Source organism: Canis aureus, chromosome 17 (genome assembly GCF_053574225.1).
Source record: "Canis aureus isolate CA01 chromosome 17, VMU_Caureus_v.1.0, whole genome shotgun sequence".
Lineage (NCBI taxonomy): Eukaryota > Metazoa > Chordata > Mammalia > Carnivora > Canidae > Canis > Canis aureus.
The window spans coordinates 5,806,326-5,831,416 of NC_135627.1; the positions used below are offsets into that span (position 1 = coordinate 5,806,326).

The window sequence follows — 25,091 nt, forward strand, 5'->3', positions numbered from 1 at the left end:
CGGAAGGAGCCGAGCGCGCTCGGAGGCGCTCGCTTCGCCTTCGGCGAGCATCGTCAGGGGGCGGGGCCCGCGTAGCGGCGCGTCCCGCGCGGGGCATTGTGGGGAGGGCGGCCGGTGCAGCCGCGGCTGCCATCTTAGCAACTCCTGGCGTTGCGGCCTTGTCGTTGGGGGCGGCCTTCGTGGCGGCCGTCGACCTCGGAGAGCGGCTTGAACTCAGCTGGCTGGCAGCTTTCCTTCCCCCGGCCGACACAGCACGGCCAGCCGGCGTCCGGAGGAGGCAGTGAGGGCGGTGGGACGCGTGCGGGGCCCGAGTCCAGCGGTTAGTCCGAGCGTCGCCCGGAAGGATGGGCCGGTCTCGGAGCCGGAGCTCGTCCCGCTCCAAACACACCAAGAGCAGCAAACACAACAAGAAGCGGAGCCGGTCGCGGTCGCGGTCCCGGGACAAGGAGCGCGTGCGGAAGCGCTCCAAGTCCCGGGAGAGTAAGCGGAACCGGCGGCGGGAGTCGCGGTCCCGCTCGCGGTCCACCAACACGGCCGTGTCCCGGCGCGAGCGGGACCGGGAGCGCGCCTCGTCCCCGCCCGACCGCATCGACATCTTCGGGCGCACGGTGAGCAAGCGCAGCAGCCTGGACGAGAAGCAGAAGCGAGAGGAGGAGGAGAAGAAAGCGGAGTTCGAGCGGCAGCGAAAAATGTGAGCGCCCGCGGGGGGAGGGGCGGGGAGCCCGCGGGGAGGGCGGGGGGAGGGGCCGGCGCAGCGCCGTGGGGGTGGGGGGTGGGGGTGGGGCGCGGGGTCGCGGGAGCCCGCCCGGGAGGCTGCCGCGGGCCCCGGGGGCGCAGCCTGCGGCAGGACGGGCGCGGGAGCCGGCCGGGAGCAAACACCGCGGGGCGTGCGCAGGAGAGGCTGGAAGCGGGGAAAGCGATTTTGGCGCGAGAGAGGAGCCGAGTGCCGGAAGTAGGAGGTGGAGCTGAGAGCGGGGTCGGGGAGCTGCCCGGGCCGGGGGTGGGCAGCGGTGGCGGGCCCGCAGGTGCAGAGCCCAAAGGAAGTCACCCCCGGGATGCGAATTGCCGCTGCCCGGAGCATGCTGGTATCTGGTATCGGAGCGGGGCCCCCCTCGGGAATAAGACCCTGTAGGTGGTCTCACTGTACACCCCCCCCCCACGCCCACCCCACGCCGAATGCATTTTCCATTAGGACATTCCTTTTGTTAAAGATGTCGCGGTTGCGTTTCTTTTTTTCGAGCGCTGGTCTTGTTTTTTTTTTTTTAATATTTTATTATTATTTTTTTATTTTGTGAGCTGTACAAGCAATGCACACGCTTGAGAGCTTACAGTCCGAGGAGTTTTGGTACTGGAGTTCACCTGTCTAACCACCATCCCAATTAAAACTTACTCCATTTTTATACTTCTTTCCGTTGCTTCATATTCCTTTGTAGCGCAAACTTAAGTGCAACCCTGTCTTCGTTTCCCCTTTCAGTACGCTTTTGTTTAGAAGACATCTGAATATTTGCTTTTATTTTCGCATTGCTCGTATATGCTCCCTTAATGGAGGGAAAATCAGAGTCCTACCTAGTAAAGGTTCCCAACTCGAAGTGACTGGGCGCAAGTATTTCTGGAAGAGGCACCTCCCAGGTATCTTTAGATTCAAGAGTAGGTGTAAATAATTCCAGAGTCCGGATCTTTTGGTTTTAAAATGCAGGTTTTGTTTTGGTTTAAGACCACGGTCGTGTGATGCTCTGGGTATTCATTTCCCAAAGCCAGGTGGAAAGGTAGAGTTGGTCTGCCAACTCTCACTGCTTTTAAACCAGCCGTCTTCCATGGTTCATGTTTAGAAAGTGCATGTGAGGCGGAAAGTAACTGAATTTAGGGTCTTCCTGAGACAAATACATGTGAATTTTTACATGTTTGGATTTGTGTATTCTAGATTTTCCAGCAGAGTTTGTTTCTGAGAAGCAAAGTAAGGCACAAGACTGTAGCACTAACAATATTACGGAGGAAGCAATACCAGGAGAGCTATTTTGCTGCATACTTTTCCTTTATGTAGAGCTGTTGGTGATCGACATATGAAAACCAAATACAAGTAATAGTTTCCGAACAAACCTTGATTATATAGAATCCAGTTTTTTTTTTGGTCTGGAACAAGATCCTTAACTGTGAAAATGTAGCTTTTAAATAAATCTCAACAGATGAACATTTAGAAGCTTACTTTAAGGCATCTCTGAGATAATTTTTCCACGTGAAAACAGATGTCCAAAGAGAAATGATTTGCCATTCACTGGAAAGCTAAAACTTGTAGGAAAAATGAAAGGAACCTTGGTATGCAAAGAATAATCAGAAATGTTTAGCAAGCTACACATGAATAGCAGAGACAAAACCCAGGGATTACATGAGAAAATCAGGCAGCTGTACAGTTCCAAGTTGACAGAAGCAGCAAACTACCATTAGCATTTATGAAGGGAGGAGGGGGCAGAGCCAGCAGCCACCTACCTATACATTGAATTCCTCTGTGCCATGCAGTAAGGCTCTCAATACGGTGTAATGTTTTGGGAATAACCCAGAGGAAACCATGGAAAGTTACAGGTTTTGGAGCCACAGAAATGGGCATAAATGGTTGTATGTCTACGAGTCTCTCTCTCTGGGTTAGCTCATTTAGTTCAGCTAATATTTATTGAACATTTAATAATGCTAGGCAAGATGCTAGGGACTGTTAATATTAAAGATAATTGAGTTCTCTGAGAACCTTAAAGACTTACAAGTAGCTACATAATAATACAGTGTGGTAAATTCAGTGATGCTCATGTGACTGTAAAAAGGAAGATCTTAGGTAAGCACCTTAGTTCTCCTAAGGAATGGCTGGTAGATTAAGAGACTGTAAGGCGAGGTATAGGAAGGTACATGGGGCCCAAAGCAGAGTTCCCTCCACCCCTAGCCGAATAAAGAGAGGGAGGAGGGCAGAATGGCCTTAAAGTGGGGTAAATCAGTGAATGTTGACTGGAAGATGAAGTTACAAAAGTACAAAAATCATGGAGTGACTGGGGAGGTAAATGGTGGGAATCACAAGGAGAGTCTCAAATGCCATATTAAGAAGCTTGGATTTCATCCTAGAAACAGGAAAAGTTGTAAGGAAGTAAACAGTGTTGTCTCCCCCCCCCCCCCCCAAAAAAAAAAACAGCACAGAATGCTCTAAAAAGATGGCTATTAGAGTAAGGCCACACAGGAGTAGTGAGGGGGTGGTTATTGGAATGGAAAAGAGGGACAAATTTAAGAAAGGTTTAGTGCAAATAAAACTGAATTGGAACATAAAGGAAATCAAACATGTGCCAACAGCCTTATACACCATGTCATTGGCTACATCCCTGATGGTTCCTCTGGCATGGGAGGCAGAGAGAGACACAGGAGGAGGGAGAAGCAGGCTCCATGCCGGGAGCCCCACGCGGGACTCGATCCCAGGACTCCAAGATCGCGCCCAGGGCCGAAGGCAGGCACTAAACCGCTGAGCCACCCAGGGATCCCCATAAATAAAATCTTTAAAAAAAAAATCTATCTGCATACTTTTTTGCCTTTCATATTTGTCCTGGAGAAACCATCTAGGGTAGTATAGTGCTTAAGAGTCTACCTAGGTTGGGAGTCATCTCAGCAAAATGCAATGTGCTGGAATCCAGCTAGTAAACTATTCCCATGCCAGAGGAACCATCAGGGATGTAGCCAATGACATGGTGTATAAGGCTGTTGGCACAGTATTTGGTACCAAGTAATAAGGAATTAATGTTGTTTGCTGATGTTATGAAGTACTTTCTAGAAGTAATCTCCTAAGGTTGAGTTTGTACATTTTAAAATATTTCTATGTATATTAATATATTTAAAATAATATTACCAGTTGCTGTACAGTCATATCATACTCTGCTGCATTGCCGGGCCTTTGCTGTTTTAATAGTTGCCATTTTAAATGGATTGTGACAGTATTTTTAAAATTCCTGAAAATATGGAGAAAATGGAGGCTTAATGTTATATATACTGATTCCATTGAAAACTTGAAGATTCATTGGTGCCAAAAATTCTTGGCAAGGGAATATATTCAGCAGAGGAGCCTGAGGAAAAGATTAGGGACCCTAAACATCTTTTAAAGTGACAGCTCTTGTGGGAAAAGTTTGAAGGAGTGGATAGGCAGTGACATTAAATGTTTGTCTTCTTTCTATCAGGTGCTAATGACCCAAAGTGTTTGTTGTTGTTGTTCCGTGTGGGGAGAGGGGAATTGAAGCATTATTGAGCATAACTTTTCAGGGCAGAAACTGAAAAATTTCTGTAAAACTTTTTTTCTGATTACTGAAGTAATTTTAACCGTACTAAGAATAACAGCAACGGCAGAAAATTACATTCTTGATAAACTTGTAGGAGAACAAATCTGCTGTGGCATCCTGACCTTGCTTGTCTCCACGTGGGACCCAGTAGCAAAGCCTAATTACAATCATGGTGCTATGTCCTGTGGTTCCTCTGGGAACAAAGGGAGATAAGCAGCCTTGTGAGAAACTCCACTAGGGCATTTCTCATCCTCCCAGTTTCTTTTGAGCTTGGGACTTTCCACTTGCCTTCCCCTCTGGGCTATAAAACCACTGAGCTGTCCTTAGATTTGACTGCGTAGCAGCAGAGCAGCCCACTGAATATACCTCTATTGCGTGTCATCTGGCCCTTGTGGTTTTGTGTCCAGGGGTGGCACCAGTGACTGCTCACACCATGCTGACCTGGCTTTTGCTGTAAGTTATAAACTATTTATGCTTGTTTTCTCCTTACTGACCAAGTCTGTGGAAATGTGGCCCTATTAGCCTTTGTTCTACTGCTATTACTTAGGCACTGCTTGGAAAAAACCCTGAATATGAATCAGGTCTCTTGCATCTTTACCATATTCTTAAGTTGTTTGGCAACTTTTCTACTGATAAGCTAACCCTAAAGCTTTATCCCATTCTTTGCTCCTTTTTGCTTTGTGTTGAAAATTTTATTTTATTTTTTAAAGATTTCATTTATTTATTCACAAGAGACACACACAGAGAGAGAGAGGCAGAGACACAGGCAGAGGGAGAAGCAGGCTCCACGCAGGGAGCCCGACATGGGACTCGATCCAGGGTCTCCAGGATCTGGCCCTGGACTGAAGGCGGCGCCAAACCGCCGAGCCACCGGGCTGTCCCTGTGTTGAAAATTTTAATTGAAACTTATATATTGTCTTTCAGAGTTGAATTGTACTATTTTTGACCTTTTAAAAAAGTTTCTTTTCGCCTTCTTTACATTTACTAATGTTGTAAGAACCAACTAGCAAAAGTATATTTGTGCCGGTGGTGTATACTCCTAAAACTTTGTTATGGGGTTCCCTGGGTGGTGCAGCGGTTTGGCGTCTGCCTTTGGCCCAGGGCGCGATCCTGGAGACCCGGGATCGAATCCCACGTTGGGCTCCCAGTGCATGGAGCCTGCTTATCCCTCTGCCTCTGTCTCTCTCTGTGTGGGGGAAAATAAATAAATAAATAAATAAATAAATAAATAAATAAATAAAACTTTGTTATGTAAACTTTCCAACGTATGCAGAAGTAGAGCCTGGTCTGCTGAATCTGGTTAATAGGTATTATATGTTTTTTATTCTCTTTGGATGAAATAGAGAAAATTTCTGTATTTGAAATGTAGTTTGATTTCTACTGAAATCACTGCCTGATTTCTTTTAGATATTTCTGGCAATTCATTCTAGTATTGGAGTGGATAGCTATTCTCATTGCAATTAGATAAAGGCTCCTTGAAACTACCTTAAACTGCATTTTATTGGAAGTTCAAAAGGAAAAGAAGCATAGTTAGGCTTTCGTATCTTTTTAAATAAAAATCACCAATAATGTAGTATTGGGAGGAAATATTTAAGAAACATGCAACAGAATCTGCAGAATGGGTATCGCATATATCTAGAACCTAAAATAGTTTTTTCAAATAGCTACTATCTCGACAGAAAAACAGCTTATAAATGCAGAAACTGAAATAAATTAGAATGTTAGACAGAAATACTGGTGTTAGTATGGTCTCTCTGTGAATACATAACAGGAGTTGAGAATAAAAGCACTTGAGTGGGAATTGAATCAACCCCCAAAATAGAGTTTAGTTGAAGTGGATTGGGGTGTTTAAAGGTCACTTAGACACTATAAAATCTTTGCTAAACACATAAATTGAATGACTGGCTCATACATATTTATGAGTCATCAATAGATATAAAGGTTACAGGTTGTATTTAATTTTGTGGATTGTGAGGAAGTTGAAGCATAACTAATAAATAGGTCTCTTAGGATTTAGATATACTTCTAGAGCCTCTGAATTTATTAGTTCAGCACAAATTGTCTCAAATAGTGCAGTTCAATAGAAAATACAATGTGAGCTACATCTGTAATTTAAAATTTTCCAGTAGCCACATTAAAGTTGAAGTTAATTTTAGTGTATTCTCAATCTTTCTTAAGATGTCATTTTAACATGTAACCAAATAAAAGTATTTGTAAGATATTTTTAATATTTTTCATTATGTTAATCTTCAACTCAGACTAGACACATGTGACCGAGTAGCTATCATTTTGGGTATCAGTGGTATGAAATGTGCATGGTTTTCACCTGCGCCTTGATAAATGTCAGTATTTTCAGTGTGGAATTTCATTTTGAGTGATGAAGTTGTTTTATAATATCTAAATGTGATTAAAATAGTTAAAACAGTATCATGCTTCATTGAACTTTTTATTAGAACTGGTGATATATTTTCATCCATTTTCCCATTTCTTGAAGAGTTTTTATTTTTTGATTTTATTTTATTTTTTTTAGATTTTATTTTTTATTTATTCATGATAGAGAGAGAGAGGAGAGAGAGAGAGAGAGAGAGGCAGAGACACAGGCAGAGGGAGAAGCAGGCTCCATGCACCGGGAGCCCGATGTGGGATTGGATCCCGGGTCTCCAGGATCGTGCCCTGGGCCAAAGGCAGGCGCTAAACCGCTGAGCCATCCAGGGATCCCCTCTTGAAGAGTTTTTAATTGAAAATCAATGAACCAAAGAAAGAAAAGCTACAGTAAAAGGTGTTAGGTTCAGAACCTGAATTACGTTGGTCTGTATTTTCGATAAAAGCTACACTGCATTGCCTTAGCAGTCTGAGTCTCTTCGAGTCTGTATTTATGTTGATTTTGCTGGTGAGGGTGAGGTGGGGTGACCTTTATCATCTGAATTGCTTGCTATATAATATTTTCTCCTGACTTCTCTGTAGTTCAGCCCTTGTACTGAGTGCATTGGCAAATGATAAATCCGTACACTTAACAGCTTAGCTTGTTCTTTGATTATAAAGATTGTGACAGTCTAGAAAATAGACTTCTTGTTTCAGATCTCTTCTATAGTTCCTAAATTAAAACTAATTAAGCTCTTTGTGTATGTATATATACTAGTCCTTTTGTATTTAAAAAGTCCTAGAAAACAAATATTTCATACTCATTTGAATTTCTGTATCCCTTAATATCTTGATATCTAGTATTTCCTTGAATGTTGCATGAAAACTAATTATAAAATACAAAGTCATGCTGAAGGCTTTAATAGACTTACAGCTAGTTTTGTTTTCATTGTTCGGTTTACTTATATTATCTAAGTCATTCTTTTCCACTCTGTTTGCTAGTCGGCAGCAGGAAATAGAAGAAAAACTCATCGAGGAAGAAACAGCACGAAGAGTGGAAGAGTTAGTGGCAAAAAGGGTAGAGGAAGAACTGGAGAAAAGGAAGGATGAAATCGAGCGAGAAGTTCTCCGAAGGGTGGAGGAAGCCAAGCGCATCATGGAAAAGCAGTTGCTCGAAGAACTCGAGCGACAGAGACAAGCTGAGCTTGCAGCACAAAAAGCCAGAGAGGTAACGCTCGGTCGTTTGGAAAGTAGAGACAGTCCATGGCAAAACTTTCAGTGTTCGGTGTGCCTCCTGCTCAGTTCAGAAAGAGATGGAATACAGACTCATTCCTTTCTCATCTAAACCTAACATTGCTGCGAAAGTTAATTTTTTAGCCTATTGAGAAGTGCTGACTGATATTTAAAAGTTATTTTCATAAAACGTATTCAAGGATACTTTTTGATTTAATGGAACTGGCTTACATATTTGAGAAGTGTTTGAAACTTTTGCCATGGCTGCAGGACTTAAATTCTTTTTTGGGAGGGTTGGGGGAGACAGGGAGTGGTGAAAGGGAGATGGTTAAAATCCACCTGTGGATATGTATTCTTCTTTTCTGTGTATCATTCTTACTGCCTAGACTGTGAGAGGCTGTTTGCCTTCAGTCAGATTACAAAGAGCAGGGCCTGACATTGAGTGACAGCACCTGCTTTTGATACTTAGGTTTTCTTGCTCTTCTTTTTGTCCTCCTTTATCCTCACCCCTTACCCCGAATCCTGCCTCAACACAATGGACTAATTCTAGCACTCTGATCATAAGGCCCTCCATTTTCCTAATGTGTTTCAAAGAATCTTTTTAGGAAAAATGTCCAGATCATTCATCCACTTTTTTAGTATCTACTAACAACTCCTTTTTTTCTCTAGAGAGTTATGAAGGAACAGGTTGTCCTTGTCTGGAGTCAAGCTAAACACATGATTTGTTTTATCAGCAGCTGGAGCAGAAGTTGAAAATGTCTTTCTGTGAGACAGTAATTTGCTACTGAAGCTTTCTGGCTTATTTGCACTGATTACTCCAGGTTCCTAAAACTCATTGAAAGTCACTGAAACACTCAAGGCAAATTACTTTATGGCACTGAGTGTCCCTTGACATAGTTTGCATAATGAGTATGGATTCCATTGGTGTGTGCCATAGAAAATCCTCTAGTTACATTTTCTTGAACTTAAATATTTGACTCAAAATATGTGTCTCTCATCATTGTTAATCTTGGTATTATGGACAAGTTGGCATCATATTAAATCTCTCTTGTTTTCCAGTAAGCTTAGCTTTTCTAAATGCATTTTCCCTTGTGCTGTCTTTAAGTAGATACACGTGTCTATATATTTGGTAGCTATCACAGACTGTGCAATTGAATGTATGAAATTTTATTTACATCAGTGCTTTTAATCATGAAGATAATTTTGGAGTAATGGTGCTGTCTTGTAGCGAGTTATTAATCATAGGAAGATTTTTTTCTCTTCATTTGCTTTTTGTTTCATATTAACAATTTTTTTTTTTACACGGACACTACCCTCTGACAGTCTTTCCAAATATTAAAATCATTTGAATATGTATGCTGTGATCTGAACACTGCCCAAACCATCAAGCAATCTTCATATAGTTTGCATTATAAAACCTCATTAAATTCTCCAATAAAAAAATAAATTACAGAATTTTATTTCCGGACCATGCACCCCTTGGATTCCTGAATTTCAGTTCAGACTGTAGATGACAAGATAAGCTGCCTTTAGAAATTGTCAACATCTGAATGTTAAGTCCATTTTCCCCATGGAAGAGCCCTTAGTTCCATGAAGTATGGATTACCATTTGTATTTTTCACTAACAGTAAATGTATTTTTCTTATTAATTGTTTGCCTTAGGAATGATGAATTACATTTTTTGTTCCTTCTTACCATAAACATCTGCATTCCTCAGCTCAGCCTTCCTTGTATGTTGTTTCTTTATAAATGGTTGAGCTGCTGATGCAGGTATTGCCAAGCTAACAGTACAAATCATTTTAAAGAGGAAGCTGGCGCGTATGGCAGCCGAGGAGCACACTCTGCAGGACACTGGACAAGACAGTAAATATTCAACTTTTAATGCTGATTAAAGGAGTATAGGTAAAGAATACGTAGGTATACATAATTGGTGAGACAAATATTCACTTTATTTATATTTTATATATTATTTTTTAATTTGGTAAATACTATCCAGTTTTGTAGTTGTCCTTGTTGATTTGTGTGATATTAAAGTATTAGTAATAATTGCCAGGAAACTATCATTAGGGAGGGTTTAGTCGGTTGCTGTTTGGACTGGGAGGGATGATTTAAATTTCGTGCTAGAAACAAATTTTAGTGGCTGCACAGTTTATCATTTGTCAGACAGAAGGTGGCTATAAAGCTACCCTCTAAGTCAGATCAAAAAAGTTCAGAGGAAGATTAGTAAATATTTATCAGTAAAAATAAACATTTTATTTTTCTAACATCTAAACATGTCCTCCCCTTTAGGAGGAAGAACGTGCAAAACGTGAGGAGCTAGAGCGAATACTGGAAGAGAATAACCGAAAAATTGCAGAAGCACAAGCCAAACTGGTGTGTATGAAGTGTACATTTGAAAAGTATTTGATGTTTGTTTTACTTTTTCAGAATTTGTGAAATGATTTTGTGCTCAATGGTTGACTTCTAAGTTTTCGGGTCTATTTTCAGAGAGTTGAGGAAAGAGCAGGAATGGTTTACTAGATTTTAGCGCGTGTCTTCTGGAGGACTCTATTGGGGTAATCCAGAAAGTTACTTAATCTGGAGAAAATTCTAAAATTTGCGGTGGTTTAAAACAGGTTTCCTGGGAGAATTGTACTCTCCCCATCCCAGAGATTTTTCTGTCTTAACCCCATTTACATTTTTATGCCTAAATAATAGCAATGAAAGTTGTGAAGTATTTAAACTAAAATGCAGTTTTTCGCTTTACCTTAGATAGCTTATTACTTACTGATTACTAGGTAAAGTAGATAGCATATGTTTGATAATAACTGTACCAGATTAATAAGCTCTTTTCCTATTCTGAGACTAATCTAGTAAGGAGTACAGAGGCTGAAGCAATTATGTTCTAGGGATATAAAAGGTGATGCAGAGAGCAATTTAAACATTTTAATAAGGAAGCCAATGTAAGATACTGAAGTGATTTTTTTTTTTTAAATAGAAAAAAACTAATCTCTGCCGCTTCCATTTTTTTCAGTTCTGTTTTAGTATTTCTGAATTTCTGTTTTCTTTGTTTTTAGCACAGACTAGCATTTAAAGTATAGTAAAGAAGAAAAGATTTTTGGTGTCCTAGGGTTTTCCATTTAAGAGTATGTATTTTGAAGCAGTCTTGGTATGATGAAGAAAGCTAGAATTAAAGGACTGTGGATATAAAGAAGCCAAAGTACAAAAGGAGGACAGGCTTTGGAAGGAAAAAGCTTTCTTTTCCCTATGAAGGTACCATCTAGGAATTCTGCTTCCTCAAGCAGGATATAAGTCAGAGATGGAAGAAAATGTACTTAGGTTTGAATGGGAGATGAGTGCTATTTAGTGCCCAGGAATAGAGACATGACCTAGGGTGCGACTCTTGGTTCTAGACACCTTGAAAACTTTTGTCTAGTTAGAAATATGTTGAGAATAATACAGATACAGTCATAGGAAGACATTTGCTGCTAAGTCCTACTTTGCCAGGGAGAAAGCAAGTTGTAAGCTCCAGGTAAACGATTTAAAAAAAAAAATTCTGTGAGTTTATAAAGGCACAGGAAATGATATAAATTGGTCTAAGAATTAATTGACAGTGGATCCCAGCGAGAACAAGGGCAAAGGTAGACCGTATGTAATGTGTCTTGTAGTTGATAAGAATGTAAAAAGTTAAAATTACGGGGCAATAAGTTCTAAAGCATGATATTTTTAAAGATAGCTTACCCCAGGGAAAAGCAATACCGGAAATACCCTAAACAACTTAGCATGACACTGTGGATTCTTAGCTAATATTGCTGTCCTATTGTAAACGACCGTAATGAAAGGAAAGACTTAATCCTGCTTTCCCCATGAAAAGATCTTAAAATCTGTTAAGGTAGAAAAAGCACTCTGAATGATGATGCACTACGAATGGATGAGGAGTCATTGTAAGATATATCACTACATGTTCATTAATTAGTATGTGATAATGCCTTTTTTAGTGATTCTGCATAAGATGAAAATCTCAGTGCAGGTAGGAGGATTTAAAATGAAAAGTATGAACCTTAATTTTAGTTTAGAAGGTTGAGCTTTGAAAGATAAATACAGTGTGGGTTTTTAAGGCATAGATATTTCCAGGGAGGAACAGTGTAGTTGGTATTTGAAACATTGAACTAGAATTTCCAAGCTGGTGGAATAGAATTTTTCTTAGAACATGATAAAAGATTGGGTAGCGCAGTTCAATTTTTGGGTGGCCTGAAATGCCAAGATTGTGACTTCTAGAAGAGAGCTCCTCAACTTGTTAGGCCCTGCCAAGATCCTTTCTGATAACTGTCCGGGTGCCTAGAGAAACTTGGTTGGGCACTTGGCAGCTTTTTTTGTTTACCCACGTGGACCTTAAAAATAGGACTTTCTGTATGTCATTACTGGGAAAAGATTAGCAAGCTTATTCTAAAGCAGTGCTTCTCGAGTGGTGGTAATTGGCCAATTTTTGTTCTTTTAATCCTGATTTGTCTCAGACCTCTACTTTTGCAAGATATAATTAAGATGAATTATTATAAAAATGAGGTCAAGTGGCTATAAAAGCTTCTAAAACATTCCTGGTTTCTACATATCTTGTGGTGGATCCATTCCGGTTTGCAAACTGTTGCTGATTCATGGGCCATACTTAGACTAGCTCTATTCTAGAACATTTGACTTTGATAGACTATATTGTACAGTGACACTGTTTTGACTGCATGTTATATCAGTAAGACTTTAGTGAAAAGATATCTTGAAGAAAAGGAATTTGAATATGAGAATATTTGGTAAGGATTTGAATGTAACTCATTTTTTTCCTGTGTATGATAAAGTTGGAAGTTTTAAGAAATTATCATCCATGTTAGAGAAAATTAATTTTTACTTGGTTCTATTGGTAGGGAGTCCATATACTTGCAGGGAAAGTCAGAGAAGTCAAGAAAATGTTGCTGCATAAAGATGTCAGGCACATACAGAGATTTCTTTCATTTTTGTTGTTCATTCCTCATCCTCTCAATTTTGAGCAAGTTCTTTAATTTTTTTACACATGTATTAGGAAATATTACGTGGAATATATTGAATACTCCTTTAGAAGAATAGATATTTAAAAAAGGAAGGGAAGTATGCTAGTATTTTAGAAACATGGGACTTGTCCTGAGTATGTCAGTAATGGTAGTTTATCTTGTTGCAACAGCAGTTTTGTTTGCTTTATGACATAATAAATATGGTAGAAATGTGGACTGGTTCATGTGATGCATTCTTACTTCTAGAAGGCAAAGGAGGAAGAGGGAGTAGCCAACCTTAACCTCACATACTCTATATTGAGAAGTTATTATATGTAAAAAAGCAATTTGGAGATAAAAATTGACAAGATGTTAAGTTTTTAAAGTATTTAATGTATTAATGGTAGACCCAAGGACAATCCAAAGAAAAGTTAACAAGTAATATGGAGATATTTGGTAGTGGTATGGATGTTGTGGGGCAATTGACATAATTGCCCTGGAATGCCTGGTAAATCTTCCTGGAAGAGATGCCCATGAGCCAAGCCTCAGTGGCCAGTTAGGAATTGAATTTATGATGGCGGGGGGGGGGGGGGGGGGGGCAGGACTGTGAGGAAGCTTGGCAAAGGCCTTTCTGGGATTCCGTAGCATTAGAAAAAAGGCAAGAGTGTAGGTGCTCTCAGGATGGTGGGCTAGGCAGTAGTAGCTATAGTAGTAAACGAGCTTTCTGTAAGAGTAAGAAGTTTGTGAGATAAGTAATGGTGGATGCAGTTTGAAAGCAGATTAAAGATAGGTTAGAAAACTTAGTACCCTGAGGGAGATTTCTTAAACATTATAACCATGGAAGTATAATACAACAGTTGCTTACAAGTCAGTAAAGAAGACCCAACTCCCTAATTGAAAAAGAAAAGTGGGAGATGTAGAAGAGAATTCACACAAGTGAAAAGTGCTGTAATAAATTCTTGAAAATATATCCGTCTCCCAACTTCTGTAGGAAAACAAAGAAATGATCTCTTCCTTTTCATTTTCTGTAATACTACATACCAATAGAAAGACTTTTTTTTCCCTCATTAACACCAAGTGTTGGCAAGAATAAGGTATAAAGAGGACTTTTTTATATGGTGATGGAGGTAGTTTATAATGGCTATGACCAGTTTAGAAAATGACACTGTATCAGTAAATATCTGGAACCTTAAATCTATTTCTAAGAATCTGGCGAAAACTGAATCAGATACAAATACGGTAATACACAAAAAAATTCTCACAATATAATTTAGAATAGTGAAGGTGAATTAGGTGAATTTTAGGTGAATTATAACATGTGCTTACAGCTGGTTTTTCCTGTAGTCAAAAAGTATTTGGTAATACAGGGGAAATAGCTAAATACAAAACTTATGTATACATTATGATCCTGGTAACTTGAAAAATATATTTGCACATTTTAGTAGATGGAAAATATGCCAAAATGCTAAAAATAGTTATCTCTAATTGGTAGTAGACTTATATGTAACTTTATACTTTTCTCTAGTTTTTTTAATACAACTAACATCACTTTTGTGATCACATAAAAGTAATTAGTACAGAAAGTAAATTTAAACCACACTTTGAATGGACTTTTAAGTTGGTCCTTGTTAACAAAAATTCAGATTGATGGCAGTGATGATCGTAATAAGGAATGCATTAGCTTAGCCACATGGGCTCTCTCAGATGTGAATTCTTACAAGGTGCTCCAGATCAAAGGTAGTTTTTGCTCACATGCCAAATTGTTTGTCAAGATACTTGATTTTATCTGTCCAAAAGGAGGCAGAAGAATATTAATCAACAGACATGCTTAATTTATAAAATCAAACAAGAACTAATTCACATGTGGTTTGGCTTGAGTGGACTTGGCCTTTTGGCAGATTGGATTATACTTCTGGGTTAGTATTGGCAGTGCACAACTATCTTCAAATACTTGAAAGGCTTTTGTTGATACAATAGAGAATTTTAATTTTTAAAAAACTGTTAAAAATAGTACCTAAATTTTTTTTTTTTTTTGCTCCTCTTTTCCACACAAGTTTTTTTTGTGATGTGCCTGGGAAAAGCCAAGCGCAGGTACTATTGTGGTGTATGTGTAAGAATATTACTTACTCAGAAAGTGAGACGGACTTCAGAAAAGTTGACAGGTGTTGTAGAGTTAATTGTCCTTCCAGGAGGCTGTATCAGTAGAAAAAAAATGATCCTCAAACTATGAATTGGTGAATGAAGGTGGTAGTAAAATGGAACCTGGTTAATTTGCATTTAAATACCTGAACTATAATCAGAGACTGACAACTTCTAATAAAATTAAAAAGTTTACATTATAATGATAAGGTAAAATTAATCTTAACTGGGAAACATTCTTTGAAGTTTTGTTTTGTTTTTTTTAAGATTTCTTTATTTATTTAAGAGTGTAAGCACACAAGCTGGAAGGACAGAGAGAGAGGCAGAATTCCAAGCAGCCTCCATGCTGTGCACTAGGCTGATGTGAGACTTGATCTCACCACCCCAAGAGCGTGACCTGACCTGAAATGAAGAGTTGGACGCTTAACCGACTGAGCCACACAGCTGTCCCTGAAATTTTAAATTATCAGCAAATCATAAGTTTGAGACTTATAGTGTATTTCTATTCTTTACTATTGAAAATAGTTTTCTCCTTACCCACTTGCCAAATAGGAAGATGTACCATGTTTCCAAGTGGACTATATGTGAAATGTGTTCCACATACTTAAACCAGATCTCACTTGGTAGTTAAGAGATATCTCTGGAGAATGCCCCTCCATCCCCAAACAAAAAAACCTATTTATGTAGTGTATGTCCATATACTTTTATATATATATATATAAAGGTAACCTTGATTGTTACCTAATGTGGCCCCCAGAAAAGGGCCTTTTTAGGTTAAAGATCTTGAAGAGGTTATCCTGAATTAACAACCTCACTCACATACCATTGTAAGAAGGAAGCAGAGGGAGTTTTTTGTTTTGTTTTGTTTTTTTTAACCACACAATGCACACAGGAGAAGGCTGAGGACAGAGCAGAGAGAGATTTGAAGATTCTGGCCTTGAAGATTGGAATGATTGGAATGATGTGAGAAGATGAGGAATCCTGGCAGCCACCAGGAGCTGGAAGAAGCAAGCAATAGACTTTACCCTAGAGCCTCTTGAGGGAGCATGGCCCTGTTGACACATTGATTTTGGATCAGTGATGCCAATTTCGAACTTCCGACCTCCAGAATAATTTTATGTTATCTTGAACTATATAGTTCCTGGAATTTTTTTGCCTAAAAATGTGGAAGTAGTTTTGAAGTTGGATAGTTAGAGGCTGGAAGAATTCTGAGGCACATGATAGAAAATACCTAGGCTGCCTTAAAAAAGACTGTTCATAGAAATATGGACTTTAAAAGTCAGGGCTTAGACACAGATGAGGATGGTACTGAAAACTAGAGGGAAGGAGGTCCTTGTCTAGTGGTAGAAAACCCAGGTGAATTGTGCCCTATGGTTGTGTGGAAGGTGCTTTTTTAAGTGTTGAACTTACATGTGTAACTGAAAGTATTTCTAAGTAAATTGTGGAGTACAATCTGTTTTCCCCTGGCTGTTTATAGTAAAATTTGAGATCTATTGAGATAAATAGGGGAAATAACTGATAGGTATAAAGGAATGAGCATGTTTGGAGAAAATTTTATCCTTTCTAGATTACAAAAAATGCCAAAGTTAGTTTTAGTGTTAGAAAAATTCTGGAAAGAAGGCCAAGGGTGTATGGCTGGACAGTCATTTGCTAGGGCTGAAGAGATTATGCATGTGACTCATAGGTTCTCTGATTTTGTTCCAGTGATAATGATTTGGGACTTCTTTGTCTCTGGAATAAATTTCTGTTCTCTTAAGGTATCCAGTTTATGGTACTTTGTTACAGTGGCTATAGGAAACTAATATAACCAGGAAAAGAATAGGGCATTTATACTAAAGTGAGCGTGTATAAGTTGAAAGAGCTCAGTACTTAGGGTGGTTAGTTCTGATATATGTGCGCATTGTAAGAAACACACAAATATGGCATGGCGCCAACTGTAAATGTTCATTAAATATTTTAATTTGAAATGAAATGGTGGTGAAGTTACGGAAGGATGTTTAGTCAGTGAGAGGCTTGTTTTCAATTGATAAGATAAGCTCATTTAATGTATTTTGGGCAACATTTTTTTTTTTTTAACTTTCTAGATGTTAGTGTATTGGCATTGTATAGGGTGGCTTGAAGGAAAGAATGTCAACCAGAAACCCACTGAAAGCCCGTCAGAAGATGGGGCTTAAATGGTAAGGTGGAAGTAGAAACTAGAGACAGGATAAACTTGGTGAGCGATAAAGGAGAAGGGGAGTATAGAGGAAGAAAGTGGAGGAAAGAGCATGGAGAGAAAATCTGGTATAGGAACCAGAGAAGATGTCATCATGCTGATAGTGTCAGCAGGCATTTAGGAAAATATCCACCAAAGGGAATGAATGCCCAAGACAAACAACTTTTTTGAAAGAAAAAAATTTAGGGTATAGAAGATGCAAAGAACCATATCTGGATGAGATCATTTTTTCTGAAATTTTGGGACATAAATGATAAAATCCTGAAGGTATGAGATTGCTCTTTTGGTAGCATCATCTCCAGAGCTCTGGAGGACGGGTTCTTTTTTGTGTTGAGTATCCTATGCTGATCTCAACTGTCAGTCCCTTCTTGAGGTTGTTGTCTCCACTCCAGATAATATCGGCTCTCAGGAGACATTATGCAGTGTTGAAGTTCCAAAAATATATTCAAGATTATAAATATATTTAACAATTGGGTAACTAAATTGAGAAGGAAAGGGGCTAGGAGGAGTGGCTGGTGGTATGAATTCTCTTTAGGTGATAGCAAATAATATCCCATAAGGATAGTATATACTATAACGAGGTAACTGATAGAATAACCAAATCGCCAGTGGTGGGGATTGCTTTTTTTAATTCTCGAAAGTTTTTTTTAACCTTGTACATTAATAACTTTAGAAAAATTTTTTGATCCATACATAGTTTGCTAAGCATCAGAACTAATTATATCAAAATTTTAAATATTTTTTCATTGTTTATCTAACATAGATATACATTACACTAGTTGTAGAAGGGAAGAAGAATCAAAGAATTAAAATCATAAATGTCAGAGTGGAACAGGATGTGTTTCTGGGAAGGTTAAAATGCAGAAATTCACATTGCTGAGTAGTGGCAATATTTCCTAATTGAAATATTTTTCATTCTTTCCTATCATTTCTGTAATCACTTCTGATAAATATTTCTCTCCTTGTATTTTTAAAATTTTGTAAAATATATATCCACATATATAGAGAGTAGTAGATTTCAGCATCTTTATTTGCTGAAAGAAACTGCTACTAAGGATCACCTTGATGTATAGTTATAGACAGTGTAAGAAAGAAATGCTTGGAAAAGAGTAATTTTTTTCAAAGATTTTATGTATTTGAGGGGGAGACACAGATAGCCAGAAAAGAGCACAAGTGGGAAGGAGAGGAAGAAGGAAGAAGCAGGCTCCCAGCTAAGCAGGGAGCCTGATGTGGGGCAGGCTCAGTCTCAGAACCCTGGAATCATGACATGAGCCAAAGGCAGACATACCTAACCAACTCAGCCACCCAGGTGCTCATCCCACCCCACCCACCAAAGAGTAATTTTAATAACAGAACCAGGACCTCTGGGTAAAGGCAGGGTGGGGCAAAAGGTATTGGGAGAGTAGATCTTCTGCTAGAATGGTATATTTTGGTTATAGTATTGAATCTCACCAATCAGGTGAGGTGCAGGGGTAAAAAGTCACCTTTGTGTCATCTTTGTGAGGGTCCTGGACTTAATGGCTAGAAAGGCCCACTCTAATTTCATGGCTCTCCTATTGTGGATGTTAGCTTCTCTTGGGTCCCCATGTAATCCTTGTAGGAGAACTTAGTATTGTTCATCTGTATGAATAGACATGCACATATGTGTCTCCCCCACCCCCATCCCATTGGAATAGTTCTATTACACACATTTGAAACAACACAAGGGTAGAGGAGTAGTGGATATTCCGACAAGTGTGGTTATCAGAAAGGAAATGGCATGTCAGACAGATTACAGAGTGATGCTGGAGTTTAGAAGATTACCTAGGAAATTAAGGTAGAAGGTCAAACCTTCTAGATGGATATTCATCATTTGAGAGCCACTATATTAATAAAGTAGATGGCTTTGGGTTTTGCTCAACTAGTCTGTTTTTGTCCCAGTGTGATTGAATAGCGTTTATGCTTCATTTAAAGCTATAATGGAAGAAAGTACAAATGTTTGTACATAAAGACAGGATATTCCCCTGCTTACTTCATTTTTAAAAATCCTTTCATTATCAGGTACTTTCAATAGGCAATATATGCTTAGTAGTACTAAGGGTGAACCAGAGAAATTAAAGCTCCCCTTCTACACACACACACACACACACACACACACACACACGCACATATTTGTAGACCTAAATGAATTTGAAACTTTTTCTTTACCCAATCTAAAGTTAATTTCAGTGCAGAATTAGTATTTCCTATCTGTTTGATATGAGTTTGCTTTAAAAAATCTTGTTCGTTTTTAATTTAGATAATGTAATCACATCAAATTTACTCTTTAGAAAAATAAAGGAGTTATATCTCTTTTTCCCTATCCACCTACTTTTCACTGCCGTGTCCAAAGGTATATTCAATTTTGCCTTTGTTTAGAGTTCAAAATGGAGATTTTGGCAGATACAAATAGGTGTATTTTTATTCTCCCTTTTTTGCAGAGAAACAGCGTACTATATATACTATTTGGGACTTTGCTTTTCTTAACAGTGTAACTTGGGGATTTTTCCATTTCAGATTTAGGGATTCCTATTTTTTGGTGTGTGTGTGTGTGTTTTTAACAGTATTATACATATTTTCTGCAACTTAATAGTCCCATACTGGGGAATATTTGGCTTTTTCCAGTCTTTTGCAAGCTGTGTTGCATTAGAAAACTTTGTTCAGTTTTGCATGTTACGCAAATGTTATTTATAAGATATATTCCAGGAAATTCATTTGCTGGGGGTAAAAGCATTATAATGAAGATAGAACTTTGGTAATTAATGCTGAAGTACTTTTCATAAGATAGTATTGTGTATCTTTTGAATTTGTCAACATGATAGGGTGAAAACTACTGTGTAATTTTAATTAGATTTCTCTTAAGAGTTAGGTTGTGATGTCCAAGCCTTTTCCTCTTCAAGATTCTAATCTGCTTTCCTAAGGGCTTAGTTAGAACAATAGGGAACAGTGAATCTGGGTATTTATATTTGTAAGCGTTTCCCAGGCACATGGACACACACAGTAAGGTTCTTTACCTTGATTTAATTGCACTTGCCAAGCTCTTATTCCAAATGTATGATGATTTGTTAAAACTGGATAAAGTAATTGGCATATGAATTCACTAAATGATTATCAGTGAAAGTTTAAGCACAAAAGTGGTGGTTTGAAACGGATGTACAGGTAGGATTTCAGTAGAAGGAAAGAATGGCGTGAGCAAAAGGAGAGGGGGAGGCAGGATAGAAAAGCAAGCATAATTTGAGAAATTATACACAGTGGGAGCCAGATTATAGAAAGTCTTAAATAGTATGCTCATTTGGGAAGTGGGGCCATATTCTATACATGGTGGAAGTCACGGGAAGTTTAAGGGCATGTGAGAATAGAACAATGTTCCAAAAATGGTGAGACTGGTAGCATTCTGCAGGGTGAATGAGGAGACTGGGATGGGAACAAGGAAATTCAGTGAGGTCTCTTAAGACGTCCGTAGGACCCTGCACTGGTGTGGTGGCCATGGGTATGGGGCTCCAGATGAGACATTGTAGTGGAAAAGGGAACATAAAGGATGGATTAACCAACTGGTTGGCTGTCTGCTTGTGTCAGGGAAGAGGGAGGAGACAGAAGCAAGTTACAGAATGTGGGTGGTGTTAGGGAAGGTAGTAGAAAGAGCTGATTTATTTTAGGGTTAGATTTGAGGGGTATCTTGGACATGTTGAATTTCGAAGGCACCTGGAGGTCTCCCTAGTCTATGTCCAGTAACTACACCTACTCGACAGCTGTAACTTAGGAAAAGAGTCTGAGAGAGGGAAGATTTGTTTCACCTCTCTGTTGGGTTTCCCATCTTGCCTGCCGACCAAATTCTTTCCCTTTAAATTTGATCTTCCTCATCTTTGACCTTTACTTGATTACAGTGGATTTGCCCCACCATTTGTCTTCTACCTATTTGTCTACATCACCACCATCCTAAAGTAAAATAAACCTCTTCATGTTACTTACGTATTTTAAAAGCCAGGGTTTTTAAAAATACTTTATGTTGTATACCAGAGTCCATCGCTTTTCCCATCTTCACCATAAAGCCTGTAATGCAGTCACATCGAATGTTACTATTTCTGAGCGAAAAACGTATCAGTGGAGACAAACAGGAGTGATGAGTTGGAGAACCTGAATGTTTTGAACAGCCGGTGTCTCATATTCAAGAATATGTGGGAGAGGAGAAAATTTTTAAAAGACCTAATAACTAATAAGTTCAAGTGAACAGAAGAATGAATAAAGAGATCGTTAAGCATTGTAGTTCTGACCATCTAGAAAATAATTTTAGTAAAATAATGGAGATGGAAGCAATGACTTTAAAATCTGACTTTTGAAAATAGGAAAGCATTTAGAGGATGCAGTGAATGTTTTAAGATGAAGGTCAGATGGGAAACAAAGGAAAACAGTGATCACTGAGATTTAAAAACTCAAGGTTAGAGCAGCTTCTCTCAACCTTGGCCCAGTTAACATTTGGGGTTGGATAATTCTTTGTTCTGATGGCTGACCTGTGCGTTGTAGGATGTTTAATATTTAATAACATGCCTGTCCTCTGCCCACTAGATGCCAGGAGCTGGCACTCATTGCCTCATGTTCCTGGGAGAGGGGAGGGGTAGAGGTACACCTCCGTGAGAAATAAGGAAGTGAGCATGGAGTTTTTGGGAGGCCAAAGGAGAAGCTTGAGGAGGGAGAATGAGAATGGCCTACATTTTTTTCGATAAAGATGGAAAATGCATAGACAGCCCAGGAAGAGAGTTGGTTCCCTAGACTGTGAGGTAGTTGAGGCACTGCCAAAGTTAACTACACCAGTATCTGCTGAAACGGAAAAGCATTCTCTAGTCAGCGAGTTGAAAGATTGTGCATTTTTTTGTCCTCAGAGAAAGGGGTCTTTAGTATTTCTTGGTTATATATTGACAATGTAATGTAGCCCCAGTAGAGGTTTTTTCCTATAACTTTTTGTCTTTAACTGTGAATCTAATAATTGGTAGATAACCTGTTCTTTGAGTACATTGATACCTTGGTTCGTAATTGCCAGTCTTCATCTGACACACTGAAAGTGTAGATAAAATAGGTAATTGGGCAAAATCTATTCTGAACTTAAGACAGGATTTTAGAAATTTCCATTTTCAAAGTATGTGCTTTTTTGTGATTTTTTTAAACATATTTTCATAAAACCACATCAGAAACTATAGGTAGAATTAGTAAGGAGTTCTATTCTAATTCCTCGGTGTTTTTGTCCTTGATTGCTTTATCGCTTTGTGCACGAAGGCAGATTTCATTCAACATGGTGTCGTCTGTAAGCTGTCATCCCCCAGTATTGTTAGTACAAGACATGATATCCAGAGAAAGTTTTAATGTTCACTTTTAACTTTCAGGCTGAAGAGCAGTTGAGAATTGTTGAAGAACAAAGAAAGATTCATGAGGAAAGGATGAAACTAGAACAAGAGCGGCAACGTCAACAAAAAGAAGAACAAAAAATTATCCTGGGCAAGGGCAAGTCCAGGCCCAAACTGTCCTTCTCTTTAAAGACCCAGGATTAAACTGCAAACTGAACTTTTTACAAAGAAAAATGGAAAAACTTTGTATGGTAGCTTCATGTTGAAGTGGTTTTTTGTTTTTTTGGTTTTTTTTTGTTTTTGTTTGTTTTTTTTTTTTTGTTTTTTTTTTGTTTTTTTGTTTTTTTTTTTTAATTTGGAAAATCTGGAAAACTTAGCTTGTTCTAATAGGGGCTATGCTCTGCATTCCTCCCCCCCCCCCTTTAACTTCCATTAAGTCAGATCCTTATCAGATCATTATTGTCTTCTAGAAAGTGATCTATTTTTCATCTGTTTGGATTCTTCATTAGTGATCCGCAGAAGAGCAGATCACTTTGTAAACTGTGGATGGTCTGATAAGTTTCTACTGGCCCATTGACTTCAGAGTTATACTCTGCCTATTACATCATAATGCTGGTTTTGCTGACTTTTTGTTTTTTTATATATTTATAAAAAAAGAAAAAGTTGGAAATTGCATTGGAAGCTCCCAGGGTGTTACTGGACCTGTGTGGTGTATTGTTAACCAGTGTCCTTGTGATACCGTTGCTCTTGATGTTCCTGATACAGGTAAGGAAACAGTCGGTCAGCTCTGGTACAAGATATATATATACAGTTCAGTATTGTCTCTGTTCAGTTTGTTTTTATTTCATTGACAAAGTCAAACCAGCATTCCCCATTGTGTAAATAAATGATTTTGCTGAATAAAGTAAAGTCTTAAATTCATATGTCGAAGCAATTTTTTTTAAAGTTCTGTTAAGTCTTGAGGGTGGTTTACTTTTTGATGGTCAACAGTTTAGAAATCATAGAACTATGCTATATTTCCTCATTTATACTTTTAACATAGGATTTATATGTACATTAAATATACTCATGAACTAGTATTTAATGGCTATTTTTACAAATACCTAATACCTAATTTATGCTGCTATGGCAATTAAGACATCAGTATTACCTTTAAGAAAGACTAAGCACCCAGAAGAATTAAAATCTCAATCCTGTGCCTCTGTTTTAGGATATAAGTATTTACTACCACAAATTATACTTAATAAAGACTAGAAAAATGCTTCTGAAAACTTAGAAAATCTTAGATGACTTTCAAAGTGGGCCATCAGAAAGAACTTAGCTTTGTACTTCACAAAAGGCTAAGGTAGTCAAATCCTCTTCGTTGTAGGGTACCTGCACGTTTATTTTGAGGACAAACACATTTAAACTTCCTAAAAGATTTTGTTTTGTTTTGTTTCTGCATGTGATACTTTATGGATGACTCTTAAACACTAGAATCTGCCTCATTTATCTTTACATATGTTTGTTTTAAGTCTACTGGTATTAAAACATTGAAGAAAACGATATGGATATAAAAATGCTACCTGAGATGCATAAACATGTCATCAGAGTAGAGAAAATGTTCTCCACTATTTTTGAGACCATTTGATCAATCTTTCCAAGTGAAAACATAAGTTAATGAGATGACTAAATGGTAGATTATTTTATGTGTGCATGCTGCGAAAAATGCTGTTGCTTTAGTTTGAGCTCTTCAGTGAGTCTAATTGTGGTAAGGAACAAATTATCAGTTTAAATATCTTTAAAGATAGAATTTTAAGTAGGCATGAACTATAGTGAGAACGGACTTATAAACATACCTATTACTCTAAAACAATCACTTTATTTACCTAAAGAATATAGGTTGCTTATGAATCTTTTTAAAAAAAAAACAAAAACAAAAACAAAACCTTTAAATATAGGTTAGCTCTTATTTAATTTTTTTTTTTTTGATGTAACTTTTTTTGCTGCAGATCCATTGTTCTTAGGTTCTGTTATTCAAGTTTTGGGAAATGTTTATTTAAAAATTGTTTTGCTCTACAAGTGTTATAAACATTGTATCTAAGAGAGTAGCCTGGACTTAATATTTGAAATTAGCTTATGCGTGCCTTTTAATTTTTAAAGAATTTCTTACTGCCGCATATGGTGTGAAATCACAGTAAGTTGCTTAGTGACATCACAGTATCTGCTTGCTGTTGGAAACTCGCATCAGATATCGAAATTGTTCCTGTGCCGGGCTACAGGAAAGAGGATGTAATTGTTAATAAAATACACCCAATCTTTTCTGTGCTGCAACAATGTGTAGTAGTTTGATTTCTTCATTTGTTTCCAGCTGCCTTTTTGTACATATTATAAAGGTTCAAAATCTCTCCCAGTTTATTAGCAGTTCATATGTTCCCTAATTTATTAATTATGCCTTTATTCAGAATTTGTTTTTTAGGTTATTCTTACACATCATAGAATTAACCAATGACTTTGTTCA

General features: G+C 38.3%; 1 protein-coding gene across 2 annotated transcripts; it reads left to right on the forward strand.

Moving 5' to 3' along the window:
* Positions 1 to 83: 83 nt before the first annotated feature.
* Positions 84 to 23,512, forward strand: ARGLU1 (arginine and glutamate rich 1). 2 transcript variants are annotated; one of them, XR_013355483.1, is made up of 4 exons: positions 84 to 691; positions 7,659 to 7,884; positions 9,695 to 10,262; positions 22,631 to 22,696. XR_013355483.1 is itself a non-coding variant. In XM_077854988.1 (4 exons), the coding sequence occupies exons 1-4, from the start codon at positions 345 to 347 to the stop codon at positions 22,793 to 22,795; spliced, it is 822 nt and encodes a 273-aa protein (XP_077711114.1). In that variant the 5' UTR covers positions 92 to 344; the 3' UTR covers positions 22,796 to 23,512. The 2 variants fall into 2 exon arrangements, 1 of the variants encoding a protein (XP_077711114.1); XM_077854988.1 differs by having other exon boundaries at positions 92 to 691; positions 10,179 to 10,262; positions 22,631 to 23,512.
* Positions 23,513 to 25,091: the final 1,579 nt, after the last annotated feature.